At 39.0% G+C, this 16,762-nt stretch overlaps 1 protein-coding gene across 1 annotated transcript in view; it reads left to right on the top strand.

Moving 5' to 3' along the window:
• The window catches only part of LOC128685465 (uncharacterized), a 175,796-nt gene that overhangs the window by 98,779 nt on the left and 60,255 nt on the right, over positions 1-16,762 (top strand). Inside the window, exons 3-4 of the mRNA XM_053772005.2 lie at positions 13,652-13,748; positions 16,050-16,204. Coding sequence (XP_053627980.2) covers positions 13,652-13,748; positions 16,050-16,204 — 252 coding nt within the window. The remainder of the gene's footprint in view (positions 1-13,651; positions 13,749-16,049; positions 16,205-16,762) is intronic.

Raw genomic sequence — 16,762 nt, 5'->3', positions numbered from 1 at the left:
TCAGAATCTCCCAAGAGCACAGTGTCATCAGCAAAGAGCAGCTGTGACAACTCCCACTTTGTGTGTGATTCTTTATCTTTTAACTCCACGCCTCTTGCCAAGACCCTCGCATTTACTTCTCTTACAACCCCATCTATAAATATATTAAACAACCACGGTGACATCACATCCTTGTCTAAGGCCTACTTTTACTGGGAAATAATTTCCCTCTTTCCTACATACTCTAACTTGAGCCTCACTATCCTCGTAAAAACTCTTCACTGCTTTCAGTATCCTACCTCCTACACCATACACTTGCAACATCTGCCACATTGCCCCCCTATCCACCCTGTCATACGCCTTTTCCAAATCCATAAATGCCACAAAGACCTCTTTAGCCTTATCTAAATACTGTTCACTTATATGTTTCACTGTAAACACCTGGTCCACACACCCCCTACCTTTCCTAAAGCCTCCTTGTTCATCTGCTATCCTATTCTCCGTCTTACTCTTAATTCTTTCAATAATAACTCTACCATACACTTTACCAGGTATACTCAGCAGACTTATCCCCCTATAATTTTTGCACTCTCTTTTATCCCCTTTGCCTTTATACAAAGGAACTATGCATGCTCTCTGCCAATCCCTAGGTACCTTACCCTCTTCCATACATTTATTAAATAATTGCACCAACCACTCCAAAACTATATCCCCACCTGCTTTTAACATTTCTATCTTTATCCCATCAATCCCGGCTGCCTTACCCCCTTTCATTTTACCTACTGCCTCACGAACTTCCCCCACACTCACAACTGGCTCTTCCTCACTCCTACAAGATGTTATTCCTCCTTGTCCTATACACGAAATCACAGCTTCCCTATCTTCATCAACATTTAACAATTCCTCAAAATATTCCCTCCATCTTCCCCATACCTCTAACTCTCCATTTAATAACTATCCTCTCCTATTTTTAACTGGCAAATCCATTTGTTCTCCAGGCTTTCTTAACTTGTTAATCTCACTCCAAAACTTTTTCTTATTTTCAACAAAATTTGTTGATAACATCTCACCCACTCTCTCATTTGCTCTCTTTTTACATTGCTTCACCACTCTCTTAACCTCTCTCTTTTTCTCCATATACTCTTCTCTCCTTGCATCACTTCTACTTTGTAAAAACTTCTCATATGCTAACTTTTTCTCCCTTACTACTCTCTTTACATCATCATTCCACCAATCGCTCCTCTTCCCTCCCGCACCCACTTTCCTGTAACCACAAACTTCTGCTGAACACTCTAACACTACATTTTTAAACCTACCCCATACGTCTTCGACCCCATTGCCTATGCTCTCATTAACCCATCTATCCTCCAATAGCTGTTTATATCTTACCCTAACTGCCTCCTCTTTTAGTTTATAAACCTTCACCTCTCTCTTCCCTGATGCTTCTATTCTCCTTGTATCCCATCTACCTTTTACTCTCAGTGTAGCTACAACTAGAAAGTGATCTGATGTATCTGTGACCCCTCTATAAACATGTACATCCTGAAGTCTACTCAACAGTCTTTTATCTACCAATACATAATCCAACAAACTACTGTCATTTCGCCCTACGTCATATCTTGTATACTTATTTATTCTCTTTTTCTTAAAATATGTATTACCTATAACTAAACCCCTTTCTATACAAAGTTCAATCAAAGGGCTCCCATTATCATTTACACCTGGCACCCCAAACTTACCTACCACACCCTCTCTAAAAGTTTCTCCTACTTTAGCATTCATGTCCCCTACCACAATTACTCTCTCACTTGGTTCAAAGGCTCCTATACATTCACTTAACATCTCCCAAAATCTCTCTCTCTCCTCTGCATTCCTCTCTTCTCCAGGTGCATACACGCTTATTATAACCCACTTCTCGCATCCAACCTTTACTTTAATCCACATAATTCTTGAATTTACACATTCATATTCTCTTTTCTCCTTCCATAACTGATCATTCAACATTACTGCTACCCCTTCCTTTGCTCTAACTCTCTCAGATACTCCAGATTTAATCCCATTTATTTCCCCCCACTGAAACTCCCCTACCCCCTTCAGCTTTGTTTCGCTTAGGGCCAGGACATCCAACTTCTTTTCATTCATAACATCAGCAATCATCTGTTTCTTATCATCCGCACTACATCCACGCACATTTAAGCATCCCAGTTTTATAAAGTTTTTCTTCTTCTCTTTTTTAGTAAATGTCTACAGGAGAAGGGGTTACTAGCCCATTGCTCCCAGTAATATTGTACTAATTAAACCAAACGAACAGAAACTCCAGCCTATTGATACAGCTAACTGGATAAATGACTTCTCAACCCTGGGATCAAATCTCGCCAGTAAAATTCCAAATACCAATGCCCGAGACGGAAACTTCCCACATCCCTCTATCTTGCACCAACAGAGCCCCCTGAAGATCCTATGATTATTAACTCTGAAAGCATATCAGGAAATATAGCCCAAGTGCCACCACTATGGTACATAAGAGCGGTTCAAGTCCTTTCACCCAATATTGCATTACTCTAACAGATCACTGAAAAATAACACTAGCAAGGATTACAATAGCATGGATTACAGCAATACACAGAGGTGGTGACCCAACAGATGTAAACAATTATAGGCCAATAACAAATTTGCCTTTACTTTCCAGTATCTTCGAGAAGCTCATACACTAAAGGTTATATTCATTCATAACATCACAAAGCATCCTCAACCTCTGCCAGTTTGGCTTCAATAAACAAAGGAACAAATGACGCAATAATAAAATGCTAGACATACTTTACACGGCACTTAAAAAAAATTACCCACGGGGATTCTTAATCGACCTTAAGAAAGCTTTTGATACAGTAGATCACAGCATCCTACTCCTAAAGCTTGATCATTACGGTATAAGAGGCCACGAACTTGCATTTACCAAGTGTTACCTTACTAATAGAAAGCAATAAGCCTATGAAGGACACAACCTCCTCAACAAGACCCCTGGATATTGGTGTACCGCAGGGAAGCGTTCTTGGCCCCTTCTTTTTTTTTATACATCAACGATCTTCCAAGCGTGTCGCAACAACTTACGGCTATTCTCTTTGCTGACGACACGACTTTTGTCATGTCCCACCCTAATATAACCTCACTCAACACTATTGTTAATGAAGAGCTCGCAAAAGTAGCAACCTGGATGACAGTCAATAGACACACTGAATATAGACAAAACCTTTTGCATTATGTTTGGGACTAAAGGAAGTGAGGTCCAGCTAAACATTATGCAATTAAACAACATCCTTATTGCTGAACATAATGAGGGAAAATTCCTGGGTCTGCACCTTTACAACAACTTGAAATTCAACATCCATATCCAACACATAACTAAAAAAGTATCTAAAACAGTTGGCATACTATAGTGTAAGTAGTGTAACAGCACAGTTCACTGATCTACCCCTACCTCACCTATGCTATTTGTACCTGGGGTTCCACAACGACAAATAACGTAAAGCCAATAAAAATCCAACAAAATGCTGCAGTGCGAATGATCACACAATCCACAGCTAGACAACACCCCCTCCCACCACTCTTCGAAGACCTCAACCAACTCACTATACGAAACATTCACTCGTACTACTGTGCAACCAACATTCACAGAATAATCAATCTAATATAAATCCTGACCTGAAACGCTTTCTTGACAGTTACAATAGGATCCATAGACATAAGACTAGGCATGAAAATCTTTGTGACATTCCCCGTGTCAGGTTAAATATTTTCAAAAACTAAATGTACATAAAAGGGTTCAAAATCTGGAACTCTGCCAGAAATCTCCAGAACTTCTGGCATTTTTAAAACTACAGTTAAAAAAATCTTATCTCCTTAACCTATCCCACCTCATCATAAATACATATGTAAAAATTATACATGCATTTGCTCAATACTTAGTTAAAACATTATAATCAATATATGTATACTTTCAGTATCTGTAATCCTCTCATTGTTAATCATTCCATTGTGTCCATCTTAGGTTAATAATCAAAACTGTAATTCTTCTCTACCAAACTTATTAAAGTCATATAACATGAACTAACAAAACATTCAGTTATGTTGCAGTCATTGTAACTCACCTAATGATCATAAGTACAATTACTGCACTGATGAATGGTTTTGAAAACCGACAAGTTGAAGAATTGAAACACTTATGCAACACATGGGAATCATCATTGAAGAAACGTTTCGCCAGGCAGTGGCTTCATCAGTCCAATACAAAGTAGAAGTGGGTAAGGAGAGTAGAAGTTTGAGGTAATCAGTCCCTTAACCTGGAATCGATGTGTTCAGTCCATTAGGTTGAGGGACTGATTACCTCAAACTTCTACTCTCCTTACCCACTTCTACTTTGTATTGGACTGATGAAGCCACTGCGTGGCGAAACATTTCTTCAATAAAGATTCCCATGTGTTGCATAAGTGTCTCAATTCTTCAACTTGTCGGTTTTCAAAACCATTCATCACATCTGTCAGACACTGCAACATCATGGTATCTTGGTACAAAGACTTCAACGCTTGCCCAACCTTTGGACGACGACCTACTTACACTAGTGGCAGGTCCCACTGTGATCCCGCCTCCTCCTGCTTCAACTCATCTCACCGCAGTGTATAAGCCACCTCTCTGGCCCTTTGCTGCACTTCCTACAAGAGTGATGGACTGAACACATCGATTCCAGGTTGAGGGACTGATTACCTCAAACTTCTACTCTCCTTACCCACTTCTACTTTGTATTGGACTGATGAAGCCACTGTGTGGCGAAACGTTTCTTCAATAAAGATTCCCATGTGTTGCATAAGTGTCTCAATTCTTCAATTACTGAACTGTTATTGCCTGGAATTCCCCTAATAATGGCAATCAAGTCTCCGTCCCTGACTTTCGCTTGGCTGATTTCATAGGACTGAAAAATTACTTAGGTGGGCTGAACTGGAATGACCTGACTAAGGGTCAGGTAGGTGGTGATGGTTGCCGATATGATGCTTTCCAGGGCATAGTTCTAGCTGCTCAGTCAAATTATGTTCCAAATAGGGAAATCAGATCAAACAAAAATGATCCTAAATGGATGAACAATAGATTAAAATATCTGATTGGTCAAAAGAGAGGCATATATAGGCAAATCAAAAGAGGAGAGGGGCAATTAAGAAATCGATATATTCAGTTAAAGAGAGAAATAAAAAAGGGAATTAGAAAAGCAAAAAGAGATTATGAGGTTAAAGTTGCAAGAGAATCGAAGACTAACCCAAAAGGATTCTTTCAGGTATACAGAAGTAAGATCAGGGACAAGATAGGCCCACTCAAAAGTTCCTCGGGTCAGCTCACTGACAGTGATAAGGAAATGTGTAGAATTTTTAACACATACTTCCTCTCAGTTTTTACACAGGAGGATACCAGCGATATTCCAGTAATGATAAATTATGTAGAACAGGACGATAATAAACTGTGCACTATTAGGGTCACAAGTGACATGGTCCTTAGGCAAATAGATAAATTAAAACCTAACAAATCCCCAGGCCCTGATGAACTGTATGCAAGGGTTCTAAAGGAATGTAAAGAGGAGCTTAGCACACCTTTGGCTAATCTTTTCAACATATCACTACAAACTGGCATGGTGCCAGATAAGTGGAAAATGGCAAATGTGATACCTATTTTCAAAACAGGTGACAGGTCCTTAGCTTCGAACTATAGACCAATAAGCCTAACCTCCATAGTGGGAAAATTTATGGAATCAATAATTGCCGAGGCAGTTCGTAGCCACCTTGAAAAGCATAAATTAATCAACGAATCTCAGCATGGTTTTACAAAGGGGCGTTCCTGCCTTACGAATTTATTAACTTTTTTCACTAAGGTATTTGAGGAGGTAGATCATGGTAATGAATATGATATTGTGTATATGGACTTCAGTAAGGCTTTTGACAGGGTCCCACATCAGAGACTGTTGAGGAAAATTAAAGCACATGGAATAGGAGGAGAAATTTTTTCCTGGATAGAGGCATGGTTGACAAATAGGCAGCAGAGAGTTTGCATAAATGGGGAGAAATCAGAGTGGGGTAGCGTCACGAGCGGTGTTCCACAGGGGTCAGTGTTGGGCCCCCTGCTGTTCACAATCTACATAAACGACATAGATGAGGGCATAAAGAGCGACATTGGCAAGTTTGCCGAAGACACCAAAATAGGCCGTCGAATTCATTCTGACGAGGACATTCGAGCACTCCAGGAAGATTTGAATAGACTGATGCAGTGGTCGGAGAAGTGGCAGATGCAGTTTAATATAGACAAATGCAAAGTTCTAAATGTTGGACAGGACAATAACCATGCCACATATAAACTAAATAATGTAGATCTTAATATTACGGATTGCGAAAAAGATTTAGGAGTTCTGGTTAGCAGTAATCTGAAACCAAGACAACAGTGCATAAGTGTTCGCAATAAAGCTAATAGAATCCTTGGCTTCATATCAAGAAGCATAAATAATAGGAGTCCTCAGGTTGTTCTTCAACTCTATACATCCTTGGTTAGGCCTCATTTAGATTATGCTGCACAGTTTTGGTCACCGTATTACAGAATGGATATAAATTCTCTGGAAAATGTACAAAGGAGGATGACAAAGATGATCCCATGTATCAGAAACCTTCCCTATGAAGATAGACTAAGGGCCCTGAAACTGCACTCTCTAGAAAGACGTAGAATTAGGGGGGATATGATTGAGGTGTATAAGTGGAAGACAGGAATAAATAAAGGGGATGTAAATAGTGTGCTGAAAATATCTAGCCTAGACAGGACTCGCAGCAATGGTTTTAAGTTGGAAAAATTCAGATTCAGGAAGGATATAGGAAAGTACTGGTTTGGTAATAGAGTTGTGGATGAGTGGAACAAACTCCCAAGTACCGTTATAGAGGCCAGAACGTTGTGTAGCTTTAAAAATAGGTTGGATAAATACATGAGTAGATGTGGGTGGGTGTGAGTTAGACCTGTGCTAACAGGTCGGTTGCCGTGTTCCTCCCTTAAGTCAATGTGACCTGACCTGACTAGGTTGGGTGCATTGGCTTAAGCCGGTAGGAGACTTGGACCTGCCTCGCATGGGCCAGTAGGCCTTCTGCAGTGTTCCTTCGTTCTTATGTTCTTATGTTCTTATTAATCTTAGGTTAGTCTTAAGTTTGCCCGAAATGCTCTGCATATAAAGGGGCTTTTGGCAAGTACACCCGATTGTTATACTCCTTCGTTCAAACATGTATCGTGCTGTGATGAATGGTTTGAAAAACCGACAAGTTGAAGATTGAGACACTTATGCAGCATATGGGAATCTTTATTCAGGAATAAAGATTCCCATATGCTGCATAAGTGTCTCAATCTTCAATGTATCGTGCTGAAATAAAATTATCATTATTATTATTATTATTATTATTATTATTATTATTATTATTATTATTATTATTATTATTATTATTATTATCTATCAAATCCATTTGTTCTCAAGGCTTTCTCATCTTAATCTCTCCAAAACTTTTTCTTATTTTTAACAAAATTTGTTGATAACATCTCACCCACTCTTCATATGCTTTCCTTTTACATTTCTTCACCACTCTCTTAACCTCTCTTTTTCTCTTCATATACTCCTCCTTCCTTGAATCACTTCTAAAAGCCTCTCATATGCTAACTTTTTCTCTCTTACTACTCTCTTTACCAAATCATTCCACCAATCGCTCTTCGTCCCTCCCACACCCAATTTTCGGTAACCACAAACTTTTGCGGAATGCTCTAACACTACCTTCTTCAACCTACTCCATACAACATCGACCTCATTACCTATACTCTCACTAGCCCATCTGTCCTCCTGGTAACCTGTAGTTACCAGCGGTCGCAATATACACAACGAGAAGCAATTATTACTACAGAAAAAGCGTCCTTCCTCCAAAATTTCCACCAGTCAACTATAGTGATAATATAACATTTATTGTGGTGGAGACGAAAAAAAAAACTAGAAAAGCTAGATACAGCGATTGATAAACAAGGGTTGAGGCTCGACCGTTCGTCATTGTAGGAGCTGCCAGAAATCACCTGCTCATCAACACGCAAGTTATACTTTTGTATCAATCAAATCACATATTACTCGGGTAGATAATTTCAAGTAGATCCTTCATGTGTTAGCCCAAATCACCGACTAGTATGTTTTAAATAAGTGACCCACTGATCAGATCAGATCGACTGGTCCGAATCCTTGACTGGTCCAAACCCTTGATGGTCCGAACCCTTGACTGATTTCAAACGGATTCGTTGGACAATAAAGCAGACTGTAAACGGATGGGGTTGTAGGCGCCCTTATCAAACACAAACAATAAATATAAATCAGGACCGTACAGGGTAAGCTGTCCAACATACAAGTACAGTTAGAAATAGAAATACAAATAGCTAGAGCTTCATTTAAGGAGGTTATTAATAGAATATTCAAGAGGTTGCTAGTAGAATTACAGTAAATTAACCATTCAAATCATTATGAAGTTCTGTATAGTCTGCAGTCAATCAAACAAACGGGCTTCCACATGGATAAATTGTCATTTTTGTGGAAATTGGTGTCACGCCCCTTGTGCAGATATCCAAGAACTAGCTACAAGCAGTATTAAAACAGGGAAGTGTTTTTGGGTATGCCCAAATAAGATAAATCTGTGGACTAAAATCACAAGGGTATTAAAAGAGGATAACATCAAAGCTGCTTTCATAGACAACCTGGAAGCTTACTACAACAGATGGGAACATAAAAAGTCTGGGCTGAATGGTACTGCCCTTGATACTGGCCATGTAGTCAGAAACTGTAAGGCTGGAGATGATGTCCTGGTAGTCAGTAAATGTGGGGCTGATAGTGCTGTCCTGGGAGATAGTAATGGTGAAGCTGGAGGTGCTGTCCTGGGAGACAGTAATGGTGAAGCTGGAGGTGCTGTCCTGGGAGACAGTAATGGTGAAGCTGGAGGAGCTGTCCTGGGAGACAGTAATGGTGAAGCTGGAGGTGCTGTCCTGGGAGACAGTAATGGTGAAGCTGGAGATTTTGTCCAGGTAGTCGGGAATTATACGCAGGAAGGAATACATATAAATGACCTCATAGGGGACAGGAGCCGTAGTGGGGAAACAAGTGTAGTCAAAGATAAGATAAAACCAATATTGCAAACTAGAAATACCACAGGAAATAGCAAACAAGAGGACTCCACTAGCAATAGTGAGGATATATTACCAAAAACAACTGGTGGGAGCTCCATTGTTGGTGCTAGGGAGGATAGGAATAAGACAGGGAAACATGCACCAACAGGGAATACAGTCACAGAAACCCAAGGCAAACGGAAACCAAGCCTGTGCACGTACTATGCACTTGGTATCTGCAGACATGGGAAATTTGGAAAAACAGATGGGACGTGCAACTATGACCACCCTAGAAAATGCCATGCCCATATGACAACAGGAAAATGCAAACTCCCTTCCTGTAACCTTTTTCACCCTGAAATGTGTACCTCTTCAGTACAGGAAAGACTGTGCTATAACTTAAATTGCCAGGCACACCATCTAAAGGGTACAAAAAGATACAAAACATCCAGGCCATGGGAAAACCTGGGTAGCCACAGCCACTCAAGAGGGAGAGGTTTTTTTAGTGCCAGGAAGGAAAAAAAACTGGCAGGAAATGGCAGAAATCGTACACCAAATCCAGTCATTCCTGGAGTGGAACCACAGTCGATGGCCTCCACTCCAAACCAACAGATACAGATACTAATGCCGGAAAAAAAAATCCCCCCCCAGTACCAACAATACCACCAGTCCGATGACATTCTTCTTTGCAAATATACAGGGTCTAAAGCCAGCAACAAACAACAAAATACCTTTCATCCGTGGACTGCTTGCAGAGGCAAAGGCAATGTTCGCGGCTTTCACTGAGACCCACATAAAGGATCACTTGGACAACGAAATATGGATCCCAGGTTACAACCTATACAGATGTGACAGAGTGAACAGGCAAAAGGGGGGGGGGGGTTGGCCTGTACATTGCAGAGTCACTTGTTTGCACAGAACTGCTAAATGCCTCAAATGATGTAGTGGAAGTTTTAGCAGTAAAGGTCGAGAACCAAAACCTAGTCATTGTGGTAGTCTACAAGCCTCCGGATGCAACATCCCAGCAATTCCAGGAACAGCTGCTAAAAATTGACCACTGTCTGGAAAATCTTCCAGCTCCTGCACCCAACATCTTGCTCCTGGGGGATTTCAACTTAAGGCACCTAAAATGGAGGAATATAGCAAATAATATTGTTGCAGTGTTGCAGTAATAACACCAGGAGGCAGCTCTGATGAAAACTCACACTCACACGAGCTTTTAAATCTCTGCACAAAATTCAATTTAAACCAGCAAATAATAGAGCCTACTAGACTGGAGAATACACTAGACCTCATCTTCACTAACAATGATGATCTGATAAGAAATGTCACCATATCAAAAACAATATACTCAGATCACAACATAATTGAGGTTCAGACATGTATGCGTGGAGCCCCAGACCGACATAATGAGACTAGTCACAAGGGAGCATTCACCAAATTCAACTTCAATAACAAAAACATAAAGTGGGACCAAGTAAACCAAGTCCTAACCGATATAAGCTGGGAAGATATACTAAGCAACACAGACCCCAACTTATGCCTAGAACAGATTAACTTGGTGGCACTCGATGTATGCACAAGGCTTATTCCTCTAAGAAAAAGGAGGAGTAGATGTAAAATAGAAAGAGACAGGCGCTCCCTTTACAGGCGACGGAAAAGAATAACAGAGCGGCTAAAAGAGGTCAATATATCTGAAATGCGTAGGGAGACACTGGTCAGAGAAATAGCAAGCATCGAACTTAAGCTAAAGGAATCTTATAGGAGTCAGGAATCGCGGGAAGAACTAAAAGCCATAAATGAAATCGAAAGAAACCCAAAGTATTTCTTCTCCTATGCCAAATCAAAGTCGAGAACAACGTCCAGTATTGGGCCCCTACTTAAACAAGATGGGTCCTACACAGATGACAGCAAGGAAATGAGTGAGCTACTCAAGTCCCAATATGACTCAGTTTTTAGCAAGCCGCTAACCAGACTGAGAGTCGAAGATCAAAATGAATTTTTTATGAGAGAGCCACAAAATTTGATTAACACAAGCCTATCCGATGTTATCCTGACGCCAAATGACTTCGAACAGGCGATAAATGACATGCCCATGCACTCTGCCCCAGGGCCAGACTCATGGAACTCCGTGTTCATCAAGAACTGCAAGAAGGCCCTATCACGAAGCCTTTTCCATCCTATGGAGAGGGAGCATGGACACGGGGGTCGTCCCACAGTTACTAAAAACAACAGACATAGTCCCACTCCACAAAGGGGGCAGTAAAGCAACAGCAAAGAACTACAGACCGATAGCACTAACATCCCATATCATAAAAATCTTTGAAAGGGTCCTAAGAAGCAAGATCACCACCCATCTAGAAACCCATCAGTTACACAACCCAGGGCAACATGGGTTTAGAACAGGTCGCTCCTGTCTGTCTCAACTATTGGATCACTACGACAAGGTCCTAAATGCACTAGAAGATAAAAAGAATGCAGATGTAATATATACAGACTTTGCAAAAGCCTTCGACAAGTGTGACCATGGCGTAATAGCGCACAAAATGTGTGCTAAAGGAATAACAGGAAAAGTCGGTCGATGGATCTATAATTTCCTCACTAACAGAACACAGAGAGTAGTAGTCAACAGAGTAAAGTCCGAGGCAGCTACGGTGAAAAGCTCTGTTCCACAAGGCACAGTACTCGCTCCCATCTTGTTCCTCATCCTCATATCCGACATAGACAAGGATGTCAGCCACAGCACCGTGTCTTCCTTTGCAGATGACACCCGAATCTGCATGACAGTGTCTTCCATTGCAGACACTGCAAGGCTCCAGGCGGACATCAACCGAATCTTTCAGTGGGCTGCAGAAAACAATATGAAGTTCAACGATGAGAAATTTCAATTACTCAGATATGGTAAACACGAGGAAATTAAATCTTCATCAGAGTACAAAACAAATTCTGGCCACAAAATAGAGCTAAACACCAACGTCAAAGACCTGGGAGGGATCATGTCAGAGGATCTCACCTTCAAGGACCATAACATTGTATCAATTGCATCTGCTAGAAAAATGACAGGATGGATAATGAGAACCTTCAAAACTACTGAGGCCAAGCCCATGATGACACTTTTCAGGTCACTTGTTCTATCTAGGCTGGAATATTGCTGCTCACTAACAGCACCTTTCAAGGCAGGTGAAATTGCTCACCTAGAAAATGTACAGAGAACCTTCACGGCGTGCATAACGGAGATAAAACACCTCAATTTCTGGGAGCACTTGAATTTCCTAAAACTGTATTCCCTGGAACGCAGGAGGGAGAGATACATGATTATATACACCTGGAAAATCCTAGAGGGACTAGTACCGAACTTGCACACGAAAATCACTCACTACGAAAGCAAAAGACTTGGCAGATGATGCAACATCCCCCCAATGAAAAGCAGGGGTGTCACTAGCACGTTAAGAGACCATACAATAAGTGTCAGGGGCCCGAGACTGTTCAACTGCCTCCCAGCATACATAAGGGGGATTACCAACAGACCCCTGGCAGTCTTCAAGCTGGCACTGGACAAGCACGTAAAGTTGGTTCCTGACCAGCTGGGCTGTGGCTCATACGTTGGTTTGCGTGCAGCCAGCAGCAACAGCCTGGTTGATCAGGCTCTGATCCACCAGGAGGCCTGGTCACAGACCAGGCCACGGGGGCGTTGACCCCCGGAACTCTCTTCAGGTATACCTTCACCTCTCTCTTACTTGCTCCTTCCATTTTCCTTGTATTCAAAAGTTCCTACGCAGTCGCTTAGCATCTCCCAAAATCTCTCTCTCCTCTACACTTCTCTCTTCTCCAGGTGCATATGCACTTATTATGACCCAATTTTTGCATCCAACCCTTATTTTAATCCTCATAATCCTTGAATTTATACATTAATATTTCCTTCCATAATTAATGCTTCAACATTATTGCTATCCCTTCCTTAGCTCTAACTCTCTCAGATGATCATAATCCTATTTATTTCTCCCCACTGAAACTCACCTACTCCCTTCAGTTTGGTTTCGCTTAGAGTTAGAACATCCAACTTCTTCTCATTCATAACATTAGCAATCATCTCTTTCTTATCATCTGCACTACATCCACGCACATTCAAGCATCCCAGTTTCATATTTTTTTAGTAGTTTGTAAGAAGGGGTTACTAGCCCATTGCTAGAAAACATTCTTACCATTCAGGCTTATTCTGCTGTCTTCAAACCATGCACTCCCCAGTATGGGGGGGGGGGGAGGAAGTGCATGAACATAGTATTGGCATCCTTACCTCTGAGAGAACCTTTCTCCTTAACTTACCTGTTACTACAATTGCAACATTGCATAACTCCTGGTGAAGCAAGAGAATGCGAAAGGCTTTGGTTTGCCTGTATATTTGTGGCTATGCTGGTTCACCAGTGAGGGTAAATATGCCAGCTGATTTGTGTGTAGGTGGCTATGATGAATCATTTTTGTGTAGGTGACGATGTTGCTTCACCTAAGGCTGCGCAGATGGACATCCCACATTCCGCTGATCAACTATGCTGTCGAGGGATGCAGTGAGGAACTCTTTGTTGGTATGTCTGAACCTTCTCGTGTTTAACCCTTTTGGTGTAATCCATAATCAATAGAAATTTAATCCTTAAGATTATTATGGCTTAAATTCTGTATATGCACACTCCATATATCAAAACCAATTTATTCCTTGAAACAGGCATTAAAACATATCACAATAAATGTACACACCTACTGGTATATATACTACGATAATTAATGAATAGGTACTTGTCTGTACGAGGTCTATATTAGTCGCAGATCACCTAGACACTAACATAAGAACATAAGAACATAAGAAAGGAGGAACACTGCAGCAGGCCTGTTGGCCCATACTAGGCAGGTCCTTTACAATTCATCCCACTAACAAACATTTGACCAACCCAATTTTCAATGCCATAGTTTTGTACCAACGACACGAACTAAACGGTGAATGTTACGATGAATCCAGATGTTAAGAAATGTTTTGTACTTTATTACAGTGGAGTGATACCCTTCTGATGCTAGATTAATTTAACTTGAGGAAAAATGCGACTGTAAACACAATGACTTCAGAGCGGATATGGTCATTTCATTGCTGTGTTAAGATATGGTTGTTTCACTGCTGTGTTAAGATATGGTTGTTTCACTGCTGTGTTAAGATATGGTTGTTTCACTGCTGTGTTAAGATATGGTTGTTTCACTGCTGTGTTAACATATGGTTGTTTCACTGCTGTGTTAAGATATGGTTGTTTCACTGCTGTGTTAAGATATGGTTGTTTCACTGCTGTGTTAAGATATGGTTGTTTCACTGCTGTGTTAAGATATGGTTGTTTCACTGCTGTGTTAAGATATGGTTGTTTCACTGCTGTGTTAAGATATGGTTGTTTCACTGCTGTGTTAAGATATGGTTGTTTCACTGTTGTGTTAAGATATGGTTGTTTCACTGCTGTGTTAACATATGGTTGTTTCACTGTTGTGTTAAGATATGGTTGTTTCACTGCTGTGTTAACATATGGTTGTTTCACTGCTGTGTTAAGATATGGTTGTTTCACTGCTGTGTTAACATATGGTTGTTTCACTGCTGTGTTAACATATGGTTGTTTCACTGCTGTGTTAAGATATGGTTGTTTCACTGCTGTGTTAAGATATGGTTGTTTCACTGCTGTGTTAAGATATGGTTGTTTCACTGCTGTGTTAAGATATGGTTGTTTCACTGCTGTGTTAAGATATGGTTGTTTCACTGCTGTGTTAACATATGGTTGTTTCACTGTTGTGTTAAGATATGGTTGTTTCACTGCTGTGTTAACATATGGTTGTTTCACTGTTGTGTTAAGATATGGTTGTTTCACTGCTGTGTTAAGATATGGTTGTTTCACTGCTGTGTTAACATATGGTTGTTTCACTGCTGTGTAAACATATGGTTGTTTCACTGCTGTGTTAACATATGGTTGTTTCACTGCACTTCTCAACATCCAGAAAATGAGGTCCGATAAAAATACACAAAACATTCACAAAAATACACTAGAAAGTAAAACGACATAGGTAACTCAGAGCTACATCTCGAATACTTCGTCCAGCTCCCCTGCGGTGGGCCGCGTGCCCAAAATGCTGCAGGCATTTCCTCTCTGATATATATATATATATATATATATATATATATATATATATATATATATATATATATATATATATATATATATATATATATATATATATATATATATATGTATATATATATATATATATATATATATATATATATATATATATATATATATATATGTATATATGTATATATATATATATATATATATATATAGATATATATATATATATAGATATATATATATATATATATATATATATATATATATATATATATATATATATATATATATATATATATATATATATATATATATATATATATATATATATATATACAATTATGCATTTTTATTTTTCAACGAAGTCTAACTTAGAACTCTCACCTAACTTAACCCTACGTAAAAAAAAATTAAGCAATATTCTACTAAAATTTATTTAATATTACTTAAAATCAATGATATGTATTATTTTCCTTATGTTCGGATTGATTTTTTGATATCTGTTGCGAGAAGCTATTTTCTCTCTGCTTATTCGGTAGAAAACACCCTTGCTTCTCAGGCCTAACTCGACGGTTAGGCTTATTCGGAACTACATTTATAAGTATATACAGAGAGAGATAGAGAGATAGAGAGAGAGAGAGAGAGAGAGAGAGAGAGAGAGAGAGAGAGAGAGAGAGAAAGAAAGAGTAGAGGAGAGAGAGAGAGAGTTTCTTCAAAGACATCTCTTCCTTACAGAACTGGTGCCAAAGAAGAATAACATGCACGTACTCTGCTGTGGTGGACTTGTCTCCAAGGCTCTCAGGTTCACTCTGAGGATGTTTACCTGGCAACATATTGCTGTTTCTCTCAACCTGGAGACCCGCATCCTCCAAGTTATTTATGATAATCTGGTCATTATTCTCAATGATTTGTTGATCAATAAAATTTCTTCTTGCTATTTGCTGATACCCCCTTTATATATATATATATATATATATATATATATATATATATATATATATATATATATATATATATATATATATATATATATATATATATATATATATATATATATATATATATATATATATATATATATATATATATATATATATATATATATATATATATATATATATATATATATATATATATATATATATATATATATATATATATATATGTATATATATTAGGCCGAAGTCCCTTAAAAATTAAATTTTTCCATTTTTTTTTTACAGATTAATAGTTAATATTTTCTCATTAACAATGATAAAATGTTTTTTATTTTTTAATCAAAACTAACTTAGAAACCTCGCCAAACCTCCCAAAAACTAAGACAATTTTATTAGTTAAATTCTGCTATATATATCATTAGTCAAGTTAAATATACTTAATATTACATTAAATATATTATTTATACTTTTTCGTTATGTTCAGATCGATTTCCGCTGATTTATTCCAAG

Source organism: Cherax quadricarinatus, chromosome 1 (genome assembly GCF_038502225.1).
Source record: "Cherax quadricarinatus isolate ZL_2023a chromosome 1, ASM3850222v1, whole genome shotgun sequence".
Taxonomy (NCBI): domain Eukaryota; kingdom Metazoa; phylum Arthropoda; class Malacostraca; order Decapoda; family Parastacidae; genus Cherax; species Cherax quadricarinatus.
The sequence above is the reverse complement of the archived record's forward strand: the minus strand, read 5'-3'. Positions and strand labels throughout refer to the sequence as shown.